This window comes from Saccoglossus kowalevskii, chromosome 9 (genome assembly GCF_978046115.1).
Source record: "Saccoglossus kowalevskii chromosome 9, keSacKowa6.1, whole genome shotgun sequence".
In the NCBI taxonomy this organism is placed as follows: domain Eukaryota; kingdom Metazoa; phylum Hemichordata; class Enteropneusta; family Harrimaniidae; genus Saccoglossus; species Saccoglossus kowalevskii.
Genome location: NC_140649.1, coordinates 34,499,596 through 34,513,524, shown reverse-complemented (window position 1 = coordinate 34,513,524; position 13,929 = coordinate 34,499,596). Strand labels below are relative to the sequence as shown.

At 35.9% G+C, this 13,929-nt stretch overlaps 2 protein-coding genes across 2 annotated transcripts; both read left to right on the top strand.

Annotated features, from left to right (window-relative positions):
• The first annotated feature begins 576 nt into the window (after window positions 1-576).
• On the top strand, window positions 577-3,533 carry LOC102806237 (uncharacterized). Its single transcript, XM_078008978.2, has 4 exons — window positions 577-770; window positions 1,303-1,511; window positions 2,445-2,561; window positions 2,940-3,533. The coding sequence occupies exons 1-4, from the start codon at window positions 592-594 to the stop codon at window positions 3,503-3,505; spliced, it is 1,071 nt and encodes a 356-aa protein (XP_077865104.1). The 5' UTR covers window positions 577-591; the 3' UTR covers window positions 3,506-3,533.
• A 2,443-nt stretch (window positions 3,534-5,976) lies between these two features.
• Window positions 5,977-13,447, top strand: LOC100374623 (uncharacterized). The gene is made up of 4 exons (XM_002734447.3): window positions 5,977-6,006; window positions 9,386-9,597; window positions 10,636-10,752; window positions 11,580-13,447. The coding sequence occupies exons 2-4, from the start codon at window positions 9,411-9,413 to the stop codon at window positions 12,152-12,154; spliced, it is 879 nt and encodes a 292-aa protein (XP_002734493.3). The 5' UTR covers window positions 5,977-6,006; window positions 9,386-9,410; the 3' UTR covers window positions 12,155-13,447.
• The last annotated feature ends 482 nt before the right edge of the window (window positions 13,448-13,929 follow it).

Sequence of the window (13,929 nt, the reverse complement as noted above, 5' to 3'; positions counted from 1 at the left end):
TTCGTCAGCTTGGGCTAAGGGTCCAAACCGGATCTTTAAAACGTGTCAGACGTTCTTGCGCGTACTAAGCGTTCGCGTACGGCTAACATTGTTTACCCCTTGTCCACGTGCGCAACTACTTCTCCGCATTATTTTACAAGATTGTCCGAGTTAAACTTGTTCTAATCGATTTGGTACTACTTTAGGGAATATGATTATCTAGATTTTGTGTGTGATAGTTGATAAAAGTAATTTTGACACAAATCAGACATTCTCCAAAAGATACTCCTATAACATCCTGTACATTCTCTAAAAGCTTAGATATAGGCGAAGTGTATTACTACAATACATGTATCTACGGATCTAAGGGGTTTGCGAGTCATGATCACTAAAACTCGCTAACTTCGATATCTGGTACATGTATAGGGATTACTGGTATTGAGTCGTCATTGTGGTACAATATGAATAAAGGTTGACATGATTATATAAACACCACCTGTTACAAACTCCATCATCCGGGTCGCATTAGTCGACGTATCATTCTCGTTTTAGTTATTATCACGGATATTGGAGCATTCTACTCCATTATAGCAATCACAGATATCATCAACGATGACGTCCACTGAAACTGCCGACATGTTCTCTAGAATCATTTTACAACACCTGAATTCCGGTTTTCTTAGTGTTGGTATTGCGTTCGGTTCAACTACGGGATTATTTCAGGCAATGGAAAATATGGGCGAAGGGAAAACGTCACAGGAAATCGCTGATGCTGCGGGGCTGAAAGAGAGGTGAGGACACGATTAATTATTTATCGATGTATATAATAGCGGTTGATGCTCATCAACATTTAAGCAAGTAGTTTTGTTGAACACTCAAATATATATTGTATATTATATTGATAGCTATTGCTCCGCTGAAAACACACTCTAAAAGCAGTAGAAAAACAAAGATTTGTTTTCATTGTAACAATTTAAAATCATAACTTAAAATGTAATCACCGAAATATACCTGTGGCAGAATGCTTACTAACGCCAGACAATTGTTCAAAATATTAAACTGCAATGTTATCGTATCATGCCGGGAATGACAGTACAGATACTTAGCTTTGTTCACGTCATATGAAATAAATATGTAAAGTTGTATAATTTTGAAATTACGCAGTCAACTCATGCATACATTTTTCGTTTTTGTTTGAACCGAAAAAACAAAATCCAATATAATTTCACAAATAATTATTCGTATTGGTTTACCTGATCGTGACATTTTAAATCTGTGATAATGTTTAAGAACGTCTTTCTGACAATGTCTAGTCCATTACAGGTATGTCAGGGAGTGGCTAGGTGTTATGGTTACGGGTAAAATTGTGGAAATGGATGACGAGTCGGAGACGTTCAACCTGCCGGCACACCGCGCAAATGTACTATGCGCTAAAGATAAATTCAATACTGGAACGTATACGGAGTTACTACCTTTACTGTGCCAAGTGTATAGCCCAATAACAAAATGCTTCACGAAAAACGGTCCAAGGGGTAATGTGCATTATTATTTATGCTTATGAATATCATTATCTCGATAAACTAATTATATGATATAATGAAGAATGGACTAGAGGTTATCAGGAAGTAAAATTCACACGAATTTATTTTCATAATTTAAACAATATCAAACTATTTATTTTATGAAAGCTCATAATTCACTCTAATTAAACATCGATGTTACGTTAGATGCAAACTTAATGTGGTCATGTGTCTGCTAAGTAATTAAATCATTTATTGCAGACAAAAAATGAATACTGTGAAAAAAATTTTGGGGATACCACATTTTGATCGATTTTACGCTCAGATGGTGAATGTTTGGAATGCGTTATATTATATTATGTTCATATATATTACATCTGCCATATGTAAAACGATCTGATGAGTGCCTGATGAGTAGTACTCATTTGATTAATCATTTTGATGTCAGAATGATATACAGATATACACTATTTTGCATATCAACAGATGAAGAATTGTTACATTGATTTTTTAAATGGTCATGTAATCTTCTGTGACTAATGTTTGACATTCAGTAAACTGTAGATGATAGGTACGAATATAAATGTGTTCTAAAACATGACTGCGACTGTCATCACAACAATGTGGGATGTTAATTTTGACCATGGTTATACATATTTCATTTATGACAGAGCTCTGAAATATTCATAGAAAAATTAGATATATACTTATTGATTCTATAAAATATATAAAGTTCTAAAAATATAACAAAATCTCTACTACATCCTTAAAGTTACTTTGTTTTTATAAAAAAAATCATTTCCATTCAGATTAACAAAATGTATGTGCTATGTGTGTAATAAGGATAAGCCTTATGATTTAATTTTAAATTTAAATGTGTCTATGGAAACCCATAAAAAATGCCATGATCTTCTCATTTAGTGGTTATATAATATCATTTATTAGGCATGCCGTATTCTAGCTACACTGGTTTGCATGAACTCATGAAAAAAAATACTCGGGCTAAATACTCAAAGCTACCAAATTTCATTACGTCTGTAAAAGAAGTCAGACCTTTGTTAGGTAAGTATGTCAGTTTCCAGTCATATATTTATAGTACAATTTAGTGTTTTAAACTTATTTTCATATATTTATGGTTATTTGGTATTTGCATTACGTCATTGCTATACAGTATTGGAAGATATAGTGTTACTTCTTATTGCGTTCCATTGGCCCTGAATTTGAACAACATTTTGACGTTAATTTCACTAATAGAAAATCATAAAAGATTTCCGGTGTTGCAGTACTTACGTTAAGATAAAGAGAAAGCATAATAATATAAGCAAAATTAAATAAAGCACTTAACTCACGCAATAATGGTATGACCACAGATAAACACCTAACACAGTAACGTGAGTTAACAATCCCCTAATTCATTCCATTCATAATATTAATTTTCAGAATCAGGGGTCAATGTGGTCGATATTGGCTGCGGCGATGGTTTCGTCGTATGTCGTATGGCCGAAGCGTTTCCTACAAGTGAATTCCATGGAGTGGACATATCTGAAGAAGCCATTATAAGTGCAAGAAACGAGGCGGCAACGCTTGGTCTAACAAACGTCACATTTCATACTCACACAGCTGCTAGACTTCCTGCTTATTGGTCAGAACTGTTTGATTACGTCATAGCGTGTGATACTATTCACGACCAAGCATACCCGGATGTGGTGCTGAGTGAGATACGTCGTATATTGAAACCCAATGGATATTTTTCAATGATGGACATAATGGCGGAGTCTAAGATAACTGATAATATGTCGAATCCTATAGCACCAATGCTTTATATGACCAGTTTGATGTCATGTATGCCTTTATCTCTTTATTTTGAAAATGGTGCTGGTTTAGGAACTATGTGGGGCAAGGATAAAGCATTGGGCATGCTCAAATCGGCTGGGTTCCAGTGTATCACTGTCGCGCCTACTGAGGACGAATTACCCGACTACCACTATTTTAATAAAAAAGTTTAAACTGAAATAAAGGTGAGAATTATCCGTCCGTTTTGTCGGCTCGCCCAATTATTGGTTTAGCTGAAGAATTGTTATTTTTGAAAAATCGTCATTGCAACAAAGTGCAGTTTGTATCAATCAAATTAATTCAAGGTATTTTCTTTGTTTTATGAGGTATATGTCGTAGAAATTGCAATTATGTAAGTTAAAAACGCTAAAATAGGGTAACCCAAACCTCTGATACCAAAATATATTGTCGGTGAAATTTCCCATAAACGTCCGTATCTGATTCTTAATTACTGCAATAGACAGGGTTACCGCGCAGCAAGCACTGCGAATGACGCTGGGTTCACTTCTGATGAACGCAAACCAGGGGCGGATCTAGGATTCTGGAATAGGGGGCCAAGTTCGCGAGCGCCGATGGCGCGAAGCCCTGTTGGTTGTTTAAAATGGGGGGGGGGGGTATCGGCCCCCTCTAAATCCGCTCATGAAAACTAAACTCAAACAGACGACCTTACCTTAATAATTTGCATACTTGGGTACGAGACAGATATCATAAATCCCCTGAGTACAATATTGGATGGGGATAACGACACATTATCTCGTCTAGACCCTTCTCCGAATTTAATATGATGTATGGCGAATTCATTACTGTGCTTATAAATCATTACCATCAGAATTAAACAAATCTATCTAAAATGAGAGCTTTTTGTTGATATGAATTCAATTTCGAATAGAAGTTTACATTATTGTATGGTGTGATGTAATGCAATGACGTCATAAAAACCTAATTCTGATAGTGATTTCAAACTGAGTGTAATTACAATGGGATATATAATGTAAGGCAATGACGTCAGATTTTCTATGACCAGCTCCGTTCTGAATACATGCACGTATTTATTTAGCAGAGCCGATAATGCGGCCGTCATTACAGTATGAATAATAATTGCCGGGTGTTGTTCCTGATGACTTGTGTATATCAAGGATTAGTTCACATTGTGAATAGTATGTGTCAAAGGATGATACTCATTTACACAGAAATGTTAACCATTGTTAATATAACACAGTAGTGTATTTTGAATAAAAATTATAGTGATCGTAAACAGTAATATATATCAAAGTTACACAACGTGTTCCTAATTACGAGCGATGTGATTGATCACCAATCTGTTGTTACCAAAAACTAACTGAACAAAAACAATTTTTGGGTCGTTTGTGTCAAGGTTTTTGCTCGAGTTAATATTTAATAAACATATTATCGATTAGTGACAGCTTTGACAATGTGATACGAGAAAATATAGTGCTTATGTGTATGTGTATGTGCGATACCATTTGCGTCGCACGTTTTTGTTACGCAAATACAATGACTAGAAACCGATATATCAATATTTCGCGTTTTGCAAAAAACATTGCGATCATATTTAATAAAATTTAAACATTTTTTTTATTTTCTAATCTGATATATCAATATTGGATAGAAATGACATCAGTCACAGTGTCACCTTGTAATCATAGCAAAAAAAAATTAACATTTTAAAAGAAAGCGCGATCTTGTGTTTAATCAAAATACTACATTGATTCACGACAAAGTTAGGTATAGGCGATACATCATTCAAGATAAATGTCTGCCACAGAATATTGCCATCTTTGAACCACGCCTTGAAGTTGGCCTTTTTTACTTTACGAAAGATAATCCGCATCTCGGGTTTAATCAAACTACCACAGTCTTTTCAAGATATATCAATCGAGAAACAAATAACAGTAATTTAAAAGTATGGTATTTTACACAATGCGATATCTAATGCGTGATATGAAGGAAACGTAATATTAAATATGTTAAAATATAATGCTCAATATTGCAATTATATTAAATATTTATTTAATATTTGTATTATTTTTACTTTTAAACCGAAATAAATAAGGCACATCTGCAGTCTAACATAAAATATCGTCAACCCCTGCAATCGGCAAAGTCTTTCAAGTGGTTGTTGAAATTATTGTCATCATTTATAAAATACGTATGTACCCTTTCTAATTTAGAGAATGCATTTCTTGGTTGCCCGAACTGAAATGCAAATTGCACACCATCATTGGCATTGTATTTTTGCCAAGATTGCGTCGAAAAAATCAGTAAATATTCAATAAATGTTCATATGGATAGTCAGAAAGAACACTACATTCAAATGAAAGCTTCTCCGCGTTTACAGTAATACGATTTAGTTCAAAGGTCATACAAGGCTGTTTTCAAAGGTCATAAAGGCATCTTTTAGTAGTCAGGGATTCAGCTGCCATTTATAATTATACTCAGCATATATCAATAGTGCATGATTCAAGATGGCCACATCGTCTAAAGAAGAGACTCGCGACAGTTTCACCGAGAAACTGATCAACCACGTTAATTCAGGTTTTATTAGTGTAGGTATAGCCATCGGTTCCACTACGGGTTTGATTGAAACGATGTCGAACATGAAGGAACCTAAAACATCCGAAGAGATTGCTACTACCACTGGCTTGAAAGAACGGTGAGTGTGTTATCAGTAGCTCACGGGCGCTGCACATTACCGAATTACCCTGACTAGGACAATGTTACGGATGTGTATACTTTAGGGGCTCATACCACTATTGGCGTAATTTAGGTATGCCCCAAACGTCGCGTTCCAAATAAAACGCGGAGAAAAGATCTCAATGGGGCACAATAGGTAATTTTCCGCGAGATTTCGCGTATTGCGTGAATGATGCAAAACGAAAATCTGTCGCAAAAATCGAACGATTTCATTTTGAAATCTAATTTCTTTTCTCATAGCTCAAATTCGAACGGCCGATCTTTGACAGGGAATTATTACGTTTATAATAGATACTCTTACTTCATCGAAATTGACCATCATCAAATGTGTACAAACATTATTAGGCATGGAAATATCCCCAAAACTCTGTCGCGTTTGTCGAATAACACGCGATGTTTGACGCCACCACGCACGGCGCTATGACCTTTGTTTGTCCTGTTATTACGTTCGATTTCACACTTAACGCGGGACCTCGCAGTGAACGAGAAATGGTCTACCCCCCGTCCCGCCGCCACTGCAATAAGGTGCAACAATGCACGTGACAGTGAAATAATGATAATAACGGTAATAAATCCTAGGATGTTAGACAGAACGATCATAGAGTCAGTGGGATTACGCCAAGGGTCACGCACTTCATTGCAACATGGCCTTGTGCTTGAAATTAGGTCATGGCGTGACACGCGAGGAAGACATCTTTCAACTGTCACAAAATCACCCTAAAACGTTGAAGTGGTCGCATATTACGGCGTGGCAAACATGGGAAACAAAAAAAACGCCTTCTACAAACGCCGATGGTTCGGATCACACTAGATTGACAACAAAGTAACCATTTTGGCTTTCCCTTTCAATTCAACGACCAATGTCGTGTCGTCGTACACAAGCATGCCATCAAAGGAAGACGAAATTAGAGTGGGTGGGTTCTAGGCCTGCTCAGATCTACCGTGAAAATCGTAAACTAAATAAACTGAAAAATATATCAAAAAAGTAAACAAAGCATGTGAAAAAAAAAAATCATAAACTTCATAAAGCGTCACCATGCAATTTGCAAAACTAAATAAATAATAAAATAACTGACCAGCACGCAATTTGTTACCAGATTGTTACAGAAGGCCCAAGTCAAGGCAAGTTTTGTTAAATATTGGTGTCAAGGTGGTGTGCCCTATACTACGAAAACAATTTAGAAAACAGATGAATATCAATGTTGATGTTGTGATACTGTTTGTAGATATCTGTATATACCGGTATATTTATTTCTCAAATCGTAATGGAAGAAATTAATTAAACGAGAGTTGTTTACACAAAAATAATCCCAAATATTTGTCGAGACATTTATTCTCACAATTTTAACAACTACATCGTGTAATGGTATGAATTAACTGAGCGAGAGTTGTTTACAAAATAAGTCTCAAACATTTGTTGAAACATTTATTCTCTCTATTTAACAACTTGCAAATTCAATTCACTGAAATAAGTAATAGCAGACAGTGTCGAAGATTGGATTAACCACTGAGGTGTCGTGCTGTGGTTAACACAAGTAACAAACATCTAATTAGCAGTAATGCCAGCACCAGATAGGTACACGTGTCTTGGCATTGGGGTTAGGGTTGGGTAAGGTAGGGTTTACAAAAGCGGCGAACACCAAATTTTCAATATTGTCTTCACTGGTGAAAGAATTTATCCATTGCTTACAAACAATAAATTACTAAGTGAATACGTCTCTACAAAAAACTTTATAAAAAACATTACATATATATAAATGTATATGTGATGTAATACAAATATATATATACTTCACAAAACTCAAATTGTAAAAAAAATCTACAAACCTGGAGGGTATTTCATAGCCTCGTTTATCAGACTGATGTTTAGTGGGATTGGGTTCAAGTCCCATGTGTGCCTGTAATAAAAGGGAGTAACATAACATCTGTTTGTGTGATGACCCACATGATACAGTGGATATGTATAATCGGTAGCAGTTACGTGAGAGATTTAAGGTTCAAATCCAACCATTGTTGAATATTTTAATTGAAATCAGTGAACATTTAACATAGGAATAGAACTAAAATGCAAGTACTTGAATTAATAACAAAAGTCTGAACTTCAAAGTAAAACACACGCAGAACAAATAATCACTCCTCCAATGAAATCAAGCCGAACTACAAACGTGGTTAAGAGCTAGTTAGCTATAAGTCTGATTGACAGAACCACCTGATACGAGGATCATTGCTGCTCTCCAAATGGGTCCTTGCCCCTTGCCCCAAAAATGTATATATCACCCCTTCTAGAATGTAGTGACCTAGAAATTAATGAATATATTAATGAGCACAGAAACTGCCACGTCATGGATAATTTAGCATATATTTTTTTTTTAAATTGTATAAAGTGTAGGTACGTCTTCTGGAATTGTGCTCTCATTTACATATTAAGGTCTACACACCTTATGTATAAAATTATGAACAATGGAAAAGTGAGTGGAACCTCAGACTACTATAATAGTCTGAGGTCGAACAAAATACCCCGGTGTAAATGGTATAGCACCCCTCGTTCACGCATGAATGTATCACAGGTCACTCATTGTATTATTCCACCAATCGCTTAGCTTAGGTCAGTAAGTAATGAGACTAGCCTATAACATAGCTGATCTGAATAAAACAGTGTTCGATTATTGGGTATTGCCACACACAAAAAAAAACTATTTTAAAATTGTACACTCACATTTATCATTGGAGATGTGTTAGTGATTTCTAGAAGAGTTCTAGAAAAAAAATTGGGTGGTTCTACAACTACCTAGAACAATCTTTGAGTGGTTCCAGGTCTGACTAGGTGGTTATCTTCCTAGATAATAACCGCACTATACAAGTGTGTGATGTTGTTAGTGTCGGTTAATTGACTGTATGAATGACTTTCAGTTTTCAATTGGTCTATTCTTAAGACAACCACTAATTCCATAATTGTACACACCATCGATACAATACAGAACTATGTGTGTGGATTGAAATTAGTATTTAAAAAAAATCTTCCTGCAAAGTACGTAAATGCTTATCTGCGCTCAGAACTTATTTTTAAAAGGTCAGGTTCAAAACATTTCCATTCACACGGATTGCTGAAACTTAATGGGCAGACTTGTTATTTCCATCCCATACGATTATTTTAATATTATCTACTCTCGTCGCGATCGTTGTTTCCCTTTACATGTCGAAATATGGAAAAGTGAATGCGACGACGGTAGAGAATGGAGCACGCTATGGTAGAGCTATGCAATGTTGTGATCGGCGGCTTTTTTGTTTTGATTAGCATGCTTTTCTACAAACCTTGGTAAAAACACTTTTGATTTCAGGTATGTCAGAGAATGGCTTGCTCTAATGACAACAGGGAAAATAGTAGAGTTGAATGAAGATAATGATACTTTCTATTTACCGGAGCACCGTGCCGAAGCACTACGAGTCAAAGAAGGTGAAATAAGCATGGGAATGATGGCGCAAGCGTTACCACTACTTTGTGGCCCTTATGAGGAATTGGTTAGCTGCTTCAAGAAAGATGGCCCGGGAGGTGAGCGTACGATTTAGAATACTTATACATGTCAATATTAATTATGACTAACATAAACAGTCACACATTGCGAACATATAAAAACGCAACACGTGATTCAAAGTCACATCCACAGCAACGCACCCTGTCGCTCTAGGCAGTAACCATCCCAAAATAGACCCAACTAAATAGCCTGTAAGTAACAGTGACATGTTCATGTACAAGGTAAATCTCTGGTGTCACAGACAATTCATATTTAAAATAATCAATGTAGAGAATTTATATCAACACAAAGTTATGAAATACAATACAAATACTTATCCGTGTAAGGGGAATTCTTTATATTACTTACTCATGCTGCTTTATAGACTTCAATCAATTTGACAAAACTGTTGTGAGAATACAAAATAAACTAAGCTGAATTAATTAGTATGTAAATTGCCTAATTGATATCTCTAAATCTGTACGAAAATTAAATCAACATATTATTATTATTTCTATTTTTTCCTTCGCTCTTTGACAATTATTTTAAATATATTGCCCAAAATCGTCTACATCTCTACAACAGGCACTTTCAAATTCCTTGCTGACAAATTGCTGCACAAGGAAGCTAAACCCATTTTTCTTATATTGACTCTGGCAGATGTTTTGAAAGGAGCATAAATTTGATCACAACCGGTGTAACAGTCAGATACATCATTTAAAAGTAACCTTAGTTGGTATCATTAACCCTTATATAATCAAATCAATGTAATGAAATTATAAAGGTTAACGTTGCTTCTAGTCCAATCTATGATGACAGATATAACACAGCCATTTACTAGTAATCAGCTAAATAAGTCGGTCAACAGATACGCGAAAACTAATTCATGACAGAAACAAAAATTAGTTGGTCCGGCCATCCATCGAGGGCCGTAATCCCGTATGATGACGTGCGTCAAAGGATCATGTCTGCTATAGGGGACGTGCAGAAGTGGTCCGGCCACGGCCGGTACGGTTCCTACGGCCTTGTCTTAAACTTGCGTACAATAGTTGACAAAACGTGTTATTTTATCCTAGGTGTACCATATTCAAGTTTTTCCGGGTTCTGTACCTATGCAGATGAGCTATCTCGCACCAGATTTTTAAAACTACCAAGGTTTTTCAATGAAACTGAGAAAGTGAAATGTTTATTGGGTGAGTATACTAGTACCTTCAATTTAGTCTTTTCTCAACTTAATTCCCATATTTACTATAATTCACTTTGATGTAATTTTTTACCAGAGCCTTATTTTATCATTAGTCACCGTTTCAGGCGCAGCCTGAAAGATGGACTCGGACTATTAATTCTTATTTCAATTCTCCGTCTGTGACGTCTCTAACATATTCTCAGAAATTTTGCAGCAGACATCCATGAAATTTGGCAGGTTGATAAACAAATCTCTTACTTTTCAGATCTGAATCCTAAGTGGGTCTTTTTCATGATTTTCATCTAAAACTACCTCTCCCTACTGCACTAGTACTGCGAGAACAACTGAGCATGCTCACAATAAATAATTGGCTTGGATTGTAATGCTCAGGTTTTTAGTGATGTCATGATCTGGTCATGACCTTGATTTGAATCAGTGAAAAATGGGTCGTACCATTACCAATCTCAGTAGAAAATGTAGAGGAGTATATTACCAGGTTCTGGTAATATACAAAGATCTGAATTAACAAAGAAGTCAAGTTGTTATTAAAGGTACATCAAGGTTTTACTCAGATTTATGAATGCAGTTTCTTGAGCATGTATGAGACATAGTTTGGTCACACTTGTGTACTCTGAAATTTTGGACATGGGTCAATGAAAGTTTTCAGTTATCAGATTAAGGGGAATCACTTTATGATGAGTTGTACCCACATATTAATAGTACATATTAATTCAGTTGTTTGCAGATGTTCCATGTATTATTTTAACATGGGTATTTTATAATTAAATAACGGGGACTGTGACATTCATGTCTTGTTATTTATGTATTATTCAGATTCTGGAGCTAAAGTTGTTGACATTGGGTGCGGAAGTGGTATTGTATTAAACAGACTAGGACCTCAGTTTCCAAAGAGTGAGTTTCATGGAGTGGACTTCTCATCTGAGGCCGTGACAAAAGCGCGTGATGATGCGGAAAAGATGGGCGCAACGAATGTATTATTTCACGAATATGATGCTGCCAAACTTCCCGCCGATTGGTTGAATTCGTTCGATTACGTAATCGCTATGGAATCAATTCATGACCAAGCATACCCAGATGTTGTGCTTAACGAGATATCTCGTATCCTGAAACCGGAAGGTTACTTTTCCATGGTGGATGTGTTGGCGTCTTCTAAACTTGCTGATAACATATCGAATCCTGTATCACCTATGTTCTATGCATGGAGCCTAATGCATTGTATGACTGTGTCGTTGCATTTCAAGAATGGTGCGGGTTTGGGGGCAATGTGGGGCAAGCAAACGGCTATGAAGATGTTAACATCAGCTGGTCTGGAGTACGTGTTAGTGGAAGAGTCTCCAGGCGATCCAGAATATTACCATTACTTATACAAAAAATCAGCATCAAATTAAAAGCATAATATGAAACACGTGTCTAACGAGTTACAATTACAACGGGTTATAAATCAAATCTTATTCGTACAAGATTCACACAGACAACATCGTGATAAAATGTCCTTTTTTCTCTGATGAAAACAAGAGTCGAAAACTGTACTTTTGGCTAGTTGTTGAGAATCACCTGTGCAGTGTAACAAGAATTACCTCAAAATTCAGTTTATGCTGTTTTCATCTGCTCTTCAAGAGATATTACACAGCAACTCACATATAGCCAAAAGCACTGTATGTTACAGTGTCTTACTAACGTAGAACGTCCTGTGACATAGCTCAGCTCAGATAGTTATCTAAAATGTTTTGATTTCGAGTAGGTATGATATTATTGCCGTTCCGCCGTTCTCTTGGATTTTGTTCCATATAAAATACAATTTCTTCAAGTAACTGCTTAGATGTGCAATGATCTCAAATTTACTTCTGATCAATTAATACATAATGCCATATTGTTGCTTACTTGCAAGCAAAACTGTTTGTCCATCTACGAGTCCAATGTTGCACTGACTAATATCACTAAAAATCTACCCAAGAATATGTAATACTTTAATGTATTTCTATCACATAGTCGACACGAGTTTCTAATTAACATTGCTTAGTTATGATACTATATTATGAACGTGTTATCACTGCTAAATCTTTTCTCGTGTATATTGAGGGTCGGCAAGGGATATTTTCGTAAGCTGTAATCAATTTTTTTTATTTTCGTAATAATGTAATTTAAATAAATAGAACACGTAATTTCGGAGACATGGGCAAGGTGTAAAACGTAATTAGCTATTATATTATTTCGTAATTCGTACAAAGATCTTATTTGTTGTAAGTGTTTAAAGCATTTTTCACATTAAAAAAACAAAATTTCAAACTTGTAATTGCTTTTTATGCGAACAAATCTTCCATGTGCTACATCTTCCGGGCGAAGTCGCTGCACATGCGCAGTAAAATTCTTTAATTTTTCCGCGGTTTAGTGGATTTTCGTAAATAATGCGCATTGTTCAACTTGAATGAAAACAAATGTTCTGCTGGTGGTGCATCGACGGCATAGGGCTAAGATGTTACGTATATCTCGAATGTAGGAAGTTTTGTCAGTTCTTCATACCTATAATTTATATATTAAATTAAAACTAGTAGCTTCGCGATGAGTGGCTTTCGCGGTAATTGGGTTTCGTATCTGTAGTGTTTCGCGTGGAGTAGGGCTTTGTCTCAGTAACTGGTCCTTTCATCCTTGTTGAGAATTAAAGTTTTATGTTTCTTTAACAACTGGCACTATTCTGGGAATACCATCCTAGCAGGAGTTCCGCTAGAATTGCTCTCATAATCACTTTTGTTGGCGATCCGCTCCCTAGGATTTCCCTTATAATCACTTTTGTCGTTTTGTGTGTGTGATTTCCAGTGTTTTCACGTATGATTTCTTCTGTGATTTTTTTGGCTTGGCCGATTTCTCTTAAACTTGGCAGGTAGGTCACACCTTCACCCTGGTTATTAGGAAAAATCTGTACAAAAATTTTGGCCCACCGTTATCATAGCAATAGTCAAAAAACTGATTTTTGGATAGCTTCACGCCAAATGTATCTCCTCCTACAAATTTTGGATAAAACACTTCAGACATAGCTCATTCTACTCAGCTTGAGTGTGGGCACAAAGTTACGATTTGAATTTTTGGTATCTATTTTCATTACCGAGAATTTTGACGCCAATGTTGGAGTAACTTTTTACCAGCAACGGCTTTTAACTCCTCTATG